The 13,117-nt window shown below is 36.3% G+C and overlaps 1 protein-coding gene across 1 annotated transcript; it reads left to right on the plus strand.

The window, feature by feature from the left end:
- Positions 1-1,382: 1,382 nt before the first annotated feature.
- Positions 1,383-12,917, plus strand: LOC139116949 (nuclear envelope integral membrane protein 1-like). Its single transcript, XM_070679691.1, has 8 exons — positions 1,383-1,716; positions 2,061-2,179; positions 3,497-3,737; positions 4,673-4,745; positions 4,920-5,013; positions 6,045-6,397; positions 7,009-7,170; positions 7,844-12,917. Exons 1-8 carry the CDS (start codon positions 1,599-1,601, stop codon positions 7,983-7,985), a joined length of 1,302 nt encoding a protein of 433 aa, XP_070535792.1. The 5' UTR covers positions 1,383-1,598; the 3' UTR covers positions 7,986-12,917.
- The last annotated feature ends 200 nt before the right edge of the window (positions 12,918-13,117 follow it).

The raw sequence follows: 13,117 nt of genomic DNA on the forward strand, positions 1-13,117 counted from the left end.
GTCGAGTTTTCCGCGTCATACCTTGTAATGTTATACAGTACCGAGGTTCGGCCTTCGGCCTCACGGTGCATGCAGTGTCCGTCACTTCCCATCCGACGACGATCTAGGAAACATTCCGTACGCCTGTGGGACAGTCCACAGGCGTACGGAATGTTTCCTAGATCGTCGTGAAGGGAAGTGACGGACACTGCATGCACCGTGAGGCCGAAGGCCGAACCTCGGTACTGTATAACAATACCAAGGTATGTCACGGAAAATCGACCGGCGCCCGAAACAACGAAATAAAGCATCTACCTCAAAAAAATTACATCGACCGGTCGGAAATACCTTCAAACTTTCAAATCTTTACTCTGGTTACAGAATTCTTTCAAATCTGCCAGTTATGGGCGATAATTGACTGTCCGGCGAATACTCGCACTTGCATTGCCACTCAGCCATTTTGAATAGCTGTTTTACTCCCAAAAGCCTTTGCAAGTGGACGAGTGACCCCGTGACCCCACAACCACTAAATTCAACCGTTAACCGTTAGGTAAATTTCATACTGTCAGTGAATACAACTTCAGCTATCTGGCAACAAGGCAATCAACGCAAACCATTGCCTCGGCAGCGTGATGTTCAAATCCCGCCATCTGACATTTGTAAACAAACTCTTTACGGGGTCACTCGTCCACTCGCAAAGGCTTTTGGGAGTAAAACAGCTATTCAAAATGGCGGAGTGGCAATGCAAGTGCGGTTAGGGTATACAGTATTCTTGACCGCGGAGTGACGTAACTTTCACCTCACGCACGCGAGTGAGGTGAAATGGGATTTGACTATACAGGACAGTGAACAATGCAGAAATTATGTGACAAAGTACAGAACTTAGTGTTTATCATTGACATAATGTTGAAACTTTGAATACTGTTGTAAATGTTGAAAAATCCACACTTCATATTTTGTTCTCACGGCAGTGTGACGCAAAAATGACGTAAAAATCCGCAAGTTCCCGGATGTCCGCGGTCAAGAATTCGCCGGACAGTCAATTATCGCCCATAACTGGCAGATTTGAAAGAATTCTGTAACCAGAGTAAAGATTTGAAAGTTTGAAGGTATTTCTGACCGGTCGATGTAATTTTTTTTGAGGTAGATGCTTTATTTCGTTTGTTTCGGGCCGCCGGTCGATTTTTCCGTGACATACCTTGTATTCTTATACAGTACCGAGGTTCGGCCTTCGGCCTCACAGTACAGTGTCAGTCACTTCCCATCCGACGACGATCTAGGAAACATTCCGTACGCCTGTGGGACAGTCGATGCACACGTCTGTTCCGCGGAAAAAACAAACGAACACTGGTTCCAGTCACTAAGTTTGAGGGCGTAGTCAACCTCTCTTGTTCAATAACTTCCGGGAACAGGCTGAACTGTTTTATGGACGTCCCCAGTGTTCTACACACCGAGTCCTTCAGTTCACATCCATATTCACGGCTCGGACGGGTAATGTTTATGCTTCACAACGTCAGTGCACACAATAATTATTCGTAGTAAACTACGAATAATTCACGAACATCAAAATGTTGCCAGCCAATGTGTAATCTTTCTCGTTGAACTCTCTGTCTCAGAAGATGGCGCCGTTCAACCTCAAGATTGGCACACGGCTAGTACAAGCAGTACATTTTCTGCTACTGGGCCTTGTTCTTGTGCATCGAGCCAGCGGAATACACGAAGAATTTGACAATAAATGTAAGTTTCTGGCCCAGGTTTGAGATATGCAGTTTAGTATTTGTTTAGTATTTGTTTCTGAAGTTCGAAAAATTTACAAAACTTTTGCGGAATTTTCTGTCTATGATGGAGAACACTTACAAGTCCTCTATGAAATATCAGTGTAATACATTTTGTCATCGGCAATTTATTGCAGTATGTCATTTATAATTTCTCATATTTTTGTTCAAGGTGTGATCGAAACCTCAACATCTTGGTCAAAGGTCATTACTGGACTGAACAATCTCAGGGCAACTAAGCCTGCCAATTGCCATTGCTGCTTAGCACCATAAAAAATCTTCTTTTTTTTTATTGTTCTGTGACAGATGAACCAATCTTCGAAGGCGAAGAAATTAAGACTCCAAATGAGGGGTTTCAAGTCTACTGTTACCGTGGCAATGCGAATAACTTTGTCAAGTACATGTACATCTTTGGATGTTTGGAGGTATGTTATGATTTGTAGTTTTTCACAATTTGTAGGCTTTCACCCCTAGTTTCTATATATCTGTGGACCTGGGCAGCCGTGGGAGTCAACAATACAGATAAAGCACACCACTGCAAAAGGGAGATATGCACTGAGTTTATTATGATGGATCAGAAAGGAACTGCAAGCACCATGAATGTGTTAAAGTAGAAAAGTGCCTCGGGGACAGAAGATAGTCAGACTCTAAAATTTCTACAATTCCTTTCTGATCTACCACTTGTGGGGGCTCATTTTAAAGCTCTTGGAGAAATAAAAACTGTCATCATTTTAGTTTTTTGAAAATCCAAAATTTAATTTTTTCGATCATAGAGTTAACACAGGAATGGCGGCCATTTTGAAATTCAAATATCGCAAAATGTCGAGTAATTTGTTTCGCTAGTTCCAAACTTTGCACGGTGACCCCGGTGATTGATTCGGTAAGAGAATGATTAAAAGTTTCATTCAGGAAAGTTTGAGCAAAAGTTTAAGTCTTTCACTTTCGAGGCGCATACTACCATAAGCATGTCAGTAAATCATGGCAAAATGTTTATCTATTAAAGGGCCAGTAACTGTAACTTTTGATGATTTTTTTAGTATTTTTAGATCGTATGTCAATTGCAAGTTCTTAGTCTACTCCCTAAAGCATGTTGAAATATCCACTCCTGAGGTTGTACACACAGCACTTATATGCATCAAGTGCACTTTTATCATTTACATTTGAATTCCAATCCGGACTAAAATTCGCTCGTCAACAATGCAGGCTATACGACAAGCTGAATACTGTGTATCTCAACGTGCTTTGAGGAGTAGAACAAGAAACTGTAGTTGACATCTAAAACAAGAATAGTGAAAAAATCACAGTCACGTATGCTAGCTCTTAAACCCCCTCATCACCATGGTTTAGCCCAGATTTGTTGTTTTAATGAACAAAATCAGTCATGACACTGCACAAGGAGTTATTTCCTCCTTACAAAACACCACCGTTTTGAAATGTTCTCAGTGTGTGTGAATATTTCACCACAAAGTCACTGGCCAATCAAACAGTTTTGACTTAGATACAAGGATAAAAGAAATAAAAAAAACAAGCAAAGCAATGCAATTGCTTGCATCAAGATTTGCTTGAAATTTCAAAATTTTATTATTCATATCTATCATACTTATAATTTTGTAGGATGCAATTTTCAAATTTGCATGCACTAACTGCATGTTTTTTGTAGATAAAATTTATCTATTTCTGTGGAGACAAAAAAGGCAACCAGAATTATCAGTTCATGTTTTTTCAATTTCTCTGTTTTCTAGATTCAGTTTCATCCACCAACAGGCGTAAATAACTGTGATCTGATAACAGGACCAAACGAAACCGTAGTGCACCAGATGAGAGAGACATTAAACCCCTTGCAGTCGGCATGGAAACAACTGTCTCAGTCTTTCCTGTCAATAAGCCCAACCACGATGACCGACCACCTTAAGCTTTCTCCATTCACCAAGACATGTTTTGGTTTGGAATGCAACAGAATAATCATGAGGCCAAAACTTAGAGGTATGGGCGTCTAAGTCTCATTTGTGATATTCCTCCACCGTATCTAATGTGCACCGTTTCATGTACATGTTTTTAGGCACAGACTCTGAGAAGAAGGCTTTCATCAGTCTTGATATTTGACCAAATAAAAGTAAAACATTAACCCTCTTTTGATGCCAGTAGTAAAACCACAAGATTACAACACAGCCTCATATACTGTTATTTAAGCTTTTTAATACGATATTATATCATACCAGTATATTGATGGTACAAATAAAGTGATCTGATTGGTGGAGATATAACCATGCTATATTCGCAATATTGTTATGCGCCTGAGCTCTTATGTAGAGAAAATTTCCGTTTTTCAACATTTCACGCCTGAATTTCAATATATACTGTTAAGCAATAAATAACCCAAGCAACGGGTATACCACGATATTTTGACCAGTTCACTTCATAAACAGGTCAGTCCATGATATACCGGTACGTTACAGAAACTGTCATCCAGAGATGTGACATTTTCAAATAATATGTACAAAGTCAAATCTTAGTCAAGCTTGGAGGATTAACAAAGATGTATCCTGTGGAGCATGAGTAGTTGCTTTCAATGAAGTGACTTCCTTGTTAGAAAATGATGTTTTTATGTGTGAAAGCACTATTATATCATCTGTTGTATCACTGCACTTCCAGTGACTGAGGTTGTCCGGTTCCTAGCATACCCTTTCTATAGGTTGGTGATAGCCATGTGCAGTTGGTGCTGTCATAGAGATCCATAGAAACCATTCCACAGATTTAATATAACGGAAAATCTCACTTGATAACAAACAAGCCATCCTTAGCCCTACCACCGTTGTATCACCAAATAGAGAGTTCCAAGTTTATCAGAGAAGACTATAGGATAATACCAATATTGATGATGAAAGGGTTAAAGCTGATTAAATGTTTATCTATTACAGTGGTTGATCCCAAATACATTGCCTTGTTCCTGGTCGGTGTTTTGCTGTTCCTTCAAGCGGACAGACTCAGCAGGTATGTAGTAAGTCTACTTATAATAACAGTCATGTAAACTTTCATCGATATATGATCTTCATAAATTTTTCCACCGAAATGTGTAATTGTATTTTCATCATCTTTCATTCACACCAGACAGTGTACTGTGCGGTGACATAATTGTGCTGTAATTTCTCTTGTCTCTTTTTCCAGGAGTGTGATATTTTACTACGGTACAGGAATCTCAGCCGGTGTCCTCCTTTCTCTGCTCATAGTGATTTACATCATGGGCAAGTTTGTTCCCGCCGTGAGTTTTCATCAGATTTAAACTCAATGAGTGCATTAAATGTATACTGTCACCTGTTCCAGTTTTGTCACAGTTATCATGGAAAGAGAAAATCTAACCAATCACAGATTTTAAGCGGGTGGCCGCTTTTTAAAAACAGCGCCCTCAAATGGGCATTTTGAATACCAAGGAACGCTCCTTCAACCATATATGGGCATATTTAGATACAGGTGACTGTATACCTTTAAGGTAGTATGTGCCTCAAAAGTGAAAGACTTAAACTTTTGCTCAAACTTTCAACCATTCTCTCACCAAATCAACAATAAAAACCGGGGGTCACCGTGCAAAGTTTTGAACAAGGGAAACAAATTACTCAACATTTACTGATATTTGAAATTCAAACTCTATGGGGAAAAAATTAAATTTTGGATTTTCAAAAAACTAAGCTCCTGAAAATTTACAAGTAAATCAGTGCTTGTATTACACCCAGTTATGTTCCTTATATAAGCTTTGGTAAAACACTTTCAAGGATTGTATAGGAAACTTTCCGACGTGTCTTTCAAGGGGATCTATACACTCCTGGAAAGTCTTTGAATGTCCTGGAATTTTAAAGCCTCCTGTAATGTCCTGGAAAAGTCTTTTAAAATGAAATTAGAATATCGATAATTCAGCCACAATTTTCAAAAACAGCATGATTAATAGTTATTACGTAGTGAAAATGGTATATGTAAAATGGTTGATAAAAATGGTAGATTGTACAGATAATACCTTGTTAATGGTATTTTTGAAAAATATGAAAAAATCCTTGAAAGTCTTCGAACTGTAAATGACATTGAGTCTATGGACCCTATTTCCATCATATGATAAACTGAAATATGTATACTTCCACACATTACCTCTTTTCCAGGAAACAAATTCTTCATAAGGATATCTATGTGTGACAACGTACTTTTTTTCATTCATCAAAATTGATGATAGTGAAAATATTAACTAGTTATGTACACTGCTTGGTAACATATTCTAAAAATATAATGTTTTATTTCTTTCCACAGAAAAAGGCTATGGTAGCTTTTGTACTTTTTGGCTGGTCGTTTGCTCTTTATGTTCTCCAGTGGCTCTGGACCAAGTTCATTGTGGAGCGTACTTTTCTGGAGGGCACCCACGTCAAGATAGTAGCAGGGTACATCGCCCTCTCTGCCCTGATCAGCTTCGCTGTGTGCTATCGGTATGGTCCGGTAACCGAAAGACGCACGCTCAACTTGATCAAGTGGTCCGTGTGGCTTGTTTCCTGGCTGCTCATCTACAACAGTATGCAAATTCCAGAGGCGTCTATTTCAGTCATCCTCATTCTATGGACGTGGAGTGTTTTCCCCACAAGAGTGTCCAGGATGGCAATTACAAAGTGGTATGTTTCATTTTTTCCAGGCCTGTGATGTGTATATATTACTAAAATGTTAACAATCTGAGCATCCAAAACTATGCAACTTTAGGTTTAATTGTGTTCTGGCTGATGTGATCGTTTGTGTCCAGGATGGTTTTCTCGACCAATTCTCCATTATGTGGTTGTAATCAGCACCACAAAATGTATGGATAGCTATATATTATGCATTCAACTTCCCTTTGTAACATTTTGCAGAAGATAAATGGATATTCAAAGTGCTTGGAAATTTTATTACTTAATTTATGCATACATTTGGTGATAAATTTATGCATAAATTAGCATATGTAATATATAATTTACATATTTGATATGTAAATTGAATTCATAATGTAAAACTTGCATATTTGATTTGCATTTTTGATACGAATTAGTAATTCATTAATATCAAGTCTATATGTGTGATGTAAAACTTGTGTATTTGATTAACATTTCTGACACAAATTTATCATTCATCTGTATCAAGCCCATGGCAAACATTTGCATAAATTTACATCTGTAATATGTAATATACATATGGCAAACATAAGGATAATTTTTTGGGGGGTTATAGGAAAACATGTTATTTTTTTCTATAGGAGGATATGGTTCCCGCCCAAAGTGAAATTACTGTCTGAGGATGAATACATGATACAGGCAGACAGAGAAACTAAAATAGCATTACAACAACTCAGGAAATTCTGTCAAAGTGAACAGTGCGATGCATGGAAAATCATCAGCAGGTTAAGGTCTCCATCCAGGTAAAAAGTTTACAATTACAATTACAATTAGTAATGTTGGTTTTGGCGAAAAGATCATAAAATAGGCTTGCATGCTTGCATGTGTCTGTCCAATGATGATGGTTACTTATACATATAGCATGTAGAAGAAGGGATAATGATCTAGCCTTCGTACAGTTTCCAGGTTGACTTCAATTCACTGCCATAGAATTGATATTGACAAAAAGCAACCTCCTTTTAAGACACTTTCAAGAAGCCTTTTTCTGACAGTTCTTTTCAATTTTTTTTTGAGTCGGAAAAGCTTTGTGTGACCAAAATTTTAAAAATCAACTTGGTTCGTAATATGTCTGTGAAAAGTATGAGATTTTGAAAACAATATAGCGTTTTCACCACCCAAATGTCTTGCAAAAAATGTTACAATTATTTACCATTATTTTCATTAACCTAAAGGAACTCTTGTACACAACCATGTACACACCAATATAATCACTACTGTTTTTTTAATACTCTTATATGCAAAATATGTGTTCATAAATTTGATAAATTTGATGTTGACACTTTGACGTGTGTTAATATTAGTATTTGAAGAAATACAATATTCTCCTCCTCTTGTGAAATTTCAATAGGTTGTAAAATTTACTCATTTGGCAAAAGTTTTACTTTATTTACCTGTGTGTTTCTCACTTTGGTCAAGGTTTGCCAGGTTTATTGAAGGTGAAGAGCATCACATAACAGACGGAGAATTCGCCGCACATGTCCTTGATTCCGATACGTCATTTGAAGAGTACCGCAGAGACGATGGCGGGGACGCAGATGAGATTAACGTAACTTTGTAAACAATTGACGGCAGGAATTATTGGTCAGCCGATGAGGGAGAATGATTTGATCATTGTGATTGGTCAGCCAGAGCCTCGCTGCACTGTTTGTCGCTCGATCAGCCAATCAGAGGGACTATGAGACCAGAAAAACAGGGCACACTGTATCGTGAAGGTTCCATTCCTTGCCTCAGTGAGCTGTTTATGTATTCACAAATGAAACAAACCCTGGAATCACAGTGATGGATGAGTGTACGCTTAACTCAAATTATACACATCAAGGGTAGGGATTATTGAAACTGGAAAGTAATTTCTCCTTCACAAAGAAAATATATTGAAGTTTGTCTCAGGGATCAACCAGCAAATCTTGTGTGGGGTAGTCAAGATTGAAAAAAAAATCTGGAGCAAAGATTGCAGAGAAATATTTTGCTTCCCTACTCCTTTGTTCTAAAAACAGTCTAATGATTGAAAAGAAAATTAAAATGTGGAAATTAGAGCTCTGTCAATTCTGAAAAAAGTTATTTTATCTCAAAGAATCTGCAAGTCATCATTCTGACCACCCGCCCCGCCACCAAGATTTTGAGGTCTGACCCTAAAAATTCTGAAAATGATTGATTGGTACGGCAACTTTGGAAGTGAAATATTGATAAATATTCCATCAATTTTTATCCATCAATGCTTTTTCAATCCACAGGAATTGTCAGATAGCTATATACCCATTCTTTTCCTCGTTGTGTTTTTATTGTCAATTTTTTAAAGATCATTTATAAACAAAATCACAAACTTCAGGTAGCCCCAGTTTTCCACAGGGTCTTTGTGCACCCCTGGAAAGTTAAAAGCCTTCCGGAAAGTCCTGGAAAAGTCCTTGAAAATGATACTGAGTCCTGGAAAATCCTGGAAAATTGATAATTCACCCAAGATGTTCTAGAATGACAAGATGATTAGTCATGATATCATAAAAATGATATACCGTATAGCAAAAATAATACCTGGAAAATGGTATTTTGTACTTCAAAAAGTCCTTGAAAATTCCTGAAAAAAGTTATTGAAAGTCTTTATATTTTAAATGACTGAATGTACAGACCCTGTTTCTATAGCCATGTTGTGATTATTTCTAACAGTAAAACCTAATGTGCTCCCTAAAAAAATTTCCAGAATTTTATTTTCAGTCAAAGGTTTTTTGGATATATTCAGGCAATCTTAGAACTCCAAAGACTGCAATATTATGCAATGAGAAGATTTGTGTTTTACTTATCAAATATTTATTTTGAGAATTACGACTGAAAAATATTGTCATTGAGTATTTTCTCGGACTTCTTGCATGCAATGACTTCCAGATCAGGGACTCATAGGTTTGGTTCTGCATGTATATTTGTCTCAAGCAGCTTTTCAGATCTGTGACAGAAATAATAGCTTCAGTGACAAGTATGACAGAAATTGGCCGATAAGTGTTACCCTTGAGCATTTAGTTTTGCCATATAATCCAATATGGCTGACAGTAAGCCACTTGTCATGTGTTTTTTTAGCTTCCATATTAGCATATGTATATATGCAAATGAGAGGTATTCTTATTCCATAGTGGCAGCTACTAGTTACACATAACTGATTTCCTGCAAATGTTACACTGAAACTAGATTAGATGCAGATTTGGATTGCCAAGTGTGGTGATTATCTGCTATCCTATTCTGGCAAAAGTTTGCCACAGGACTTTGATGTATAACAGAACATTTGCCATTTCTACCGTAAAACATCTTGAATGAGCTGCATGCTATTGTAGGATTTTCTGATTTTCATTGCAATCAGCAGGTTTTTAATCTAACTGAAAAAACATGCTAACCATAATAAATATATGGGAAAAGTTAAAATTAGCGGCTTCTTAAATTAGCAAATTCACAGACTTTAATAGTGATGATAAATTCGCTAAAAAAGGATGTTAGCTAAAAATGTTTTACAGTATACATTCCAAGTTTTTTCAGACTTGTCTAGCAGGAACCAAGCCATCAATTTGACCAGCTTTTTTGACATTTGCCGAAATCAGTAAGATTTGTACTGTGCAATTTTGATCATTTTGCCATTAAGTCATAGGTGCAGTGTTATAAAAATAGTTTGACTTGTCAATTTAGAGCAAATAGAATATTTGTAATTTTTTTTGATACAAAGATAACTTTATGTAAAAATGTGAAATATACATGTGCAATATTGAACCCATAGATCAGGTTATTGTAATAGTATTATCAGATTTTCATCTACACTGATAAAACTCTTTTGGAAAAACCATGGCACGTTTACAACTACTTCACAATTAGTAAACTGTAAATGCATTCTAGATTATTGTATGGTGTCCCTGTTTACTTAGCCTTTTGCTTTTCGTAGTGGACGTGGTTCATTTAGTCCACCCCTTGTTTTGAACAGCGTGGTTTGACCTGTGCACATCAACAGTCACTGTGGGGCGGCATTGAATATCATACCAAGTCACATAACAGATCCCTATTCTATGGCCCGTTGTTACACAAATTATGATTATCTAAGAGACTCCATGTACGATATACACATAAACTGATGTCATTCATACCTGGATAACTGCTTTCATTCATAACTGATTTCATTCATACCTTTTCATTCATCATTGAAAAGTGAAAGTGTCAACGTGTTCATACTGCAGAGACATAGATAATTATGAAAACTAATCACAGCATTGTTTAACAACTCAATGAAACTTCACAGCATTATTTCATCCAAGTTCAATAGAGGTGTATAACAATTTATGTGTGTTTTGTTTCTCAAAAGCATACCTTTGTTTCAGAAATACTGTCTTAGTAACAAGAACAAAGTCACAGCTTGTTACATCAGACAGAGATGTTCAGTGTTTTTTGTTAATCTCTAAATTGGTGATGGACTTAAACCTAGAGGGACACAGGTTCATGAATTATAAATTTGTCAATTAATAAGGATAAAATTTGCCATTTCAATGATAACATTTGACACGTCAAATATAATTGTGATTTGAGTATCAAGGGGACAGTTGCTGTGACTTTTGATATTTTCAAAAAATTTTATAAAAAATATTTATGAACTCCCTGAGGTTTGCTGAAATGTAGTATGTTAACCAACACAATGGTTTATGTACAATATGCAAATTAAGTTTTATTATTATTAATATGCAAATTATACTTGTTTGAACAAAACTCTACTGGTAACAATAGGCAGTACTATTCAGTGCTTTGTTTTGACAAGCAGAAAAATGTTTTACAAGTACACTTATAATACTTAAATCAGAAGTCACAGCTAATTGAACTCTACTGTTAATTCATATATGCATTAAATATCACTTGATTTAGTGTCGTCTCTAGGGGCTAGGAATCAGTCTTGTGCCAAACTTCTCATATTGCTAATCAGAGACATTGTCTTATAATTGAAGATATAATAAACTTCACAAACTCTTACTCTACAAGTAGGGGGAGTTTATATCACAAAAATATTATAATCTATACGAGATGGATAAGTGGCCACTTTTATAAGTTTATTAATAATGTAAATGTTTTTCTTTGTTATGAGATGTTCAAAAAGTGAATGATTGCTCTCAGGGCAACTCATAGCCAGGTGTTCATTACAGACAATATTCAAGATGAATTTTTGGTTTTTGTGTTCAGGAAATATATTTACTTCAGGACATTGTCACTTTCAGGAATTGTTTTTTTAGATATTGGTCTCTCCAACAAACTCGGCTGAGCTTGAGAAAATTCTGACACTTTTATTATTACCAAGGTCGTACTAGTTTCTGTAGATGATATTCACCAGATTCAGAAAATCTTAAAGCTAGGGAACTTTGAACATTTTTCTTCCATGTCACAATAGTTGTTTCTGAGAAGCCCATTTGAATTTTTCTCATTTATAATTGAGGATCATAGCGGCTTCTGTTTTTTTTCTTCAAAGTTTTCATGAAAGTATGCACTTTTCATCAGGTATCTTTATTTATGATTCACAAACTCATGGTGCTGTGTTTCAGCATTTTTGTAAGATTTCCATTCAACCACTTGTGAGATATGCCACCACACAATGAGAAAGTCACCTTAATTTTATTCCAAAATTTGATTTCACTGAAGTTTTTCACTCATCTGGTATCTATTGACATAATGAATGCAGATAGTTCGTTTTGTCCCTGGTTTCCCCAGTGTTTTGTTCCTGGTTCAGCGTTAATGTTGTAGCAGAATGTGATAAATGTGAATTGGAGATTTATAATCAATACAATAAAATGCCTGGCGTGCCAATACCTGCAATGTGAACAAATATTTCCTCACGCGGCTGTGTATAATACTGAGATATGCATCCTTTTCAAAATTTTGGTCAGTTTTTACCCGTCAGCATTTGATACATAATGTCAATATGTGCTACAGAGACACCATAAAGAGGAAAGTTTAAATAACCCGATCAGCTAAACTCATTAACATCCATCCTTCCAAAGTGTCAAAATGACGTCAACTTTGGTGCTGTTTACATACAAGCACAGGAATTGCTGATGACAGTTCACTTGTACACCATGAAATGTTATTTGGCAACTATGACAGAGATTGGGTGGATCCAGAAAGCATTTGGCATTCATCACTAACAAACTAGGGAGGGGTTTGGCGTTGAGAACATAGCCAGAGGGGCCTCCCAGAAACCCTACCAGTTTCCACCATAAATCTTCACTCATGTCTGTTCTTAACACTTTCAATTAAATATTTCATAATATGGAACTGTTTTATGGAATTTTTTTTTGTTTTTCACTTTGTCTTTCATGAATAAATGATCCATCTTAATATCACAGGCCTTTTCATTAGCAATGTAAACTGTTACTCATAAGCTACCATCTCTTTAATGTGTAAGATACAGTGAATATTAATTTTCTATGTTTATTAATGTTAATTGAATTGTTGCAATAAAGTTCTATTTTTTCAATAATATTCTAACTTATTACAGTTAGTCTTTGTCTTCATTACTGATATGGAAAGGATGTCAAATTTTAAATGAAATTCTTGTGGGTTTGTATCCATCTTGCTGATATTTTGATTCAACTGTGATGTGTCTTTGGGAACAACTGGAGAACAATGCCAAGTCAAAATGCACCAAGTTCTTTGAATAAGCTCATCTAAAGCTAAGGAGTAACTCACAGC

This window comes from Ptychodera flava, chromosome 18 (assembly GCF_041260155.1).
Source record: "Ptychodera flava strain L36383 chromosome 18, AS_Pfla_20210202, whole genome shotgun sequence".
Lineage (NCBI taxonomy): Eukaryota > Metazoa > Hemichordata > Enteropneusta > Ptychoderidae > Ptychodera > Ptychodera flava.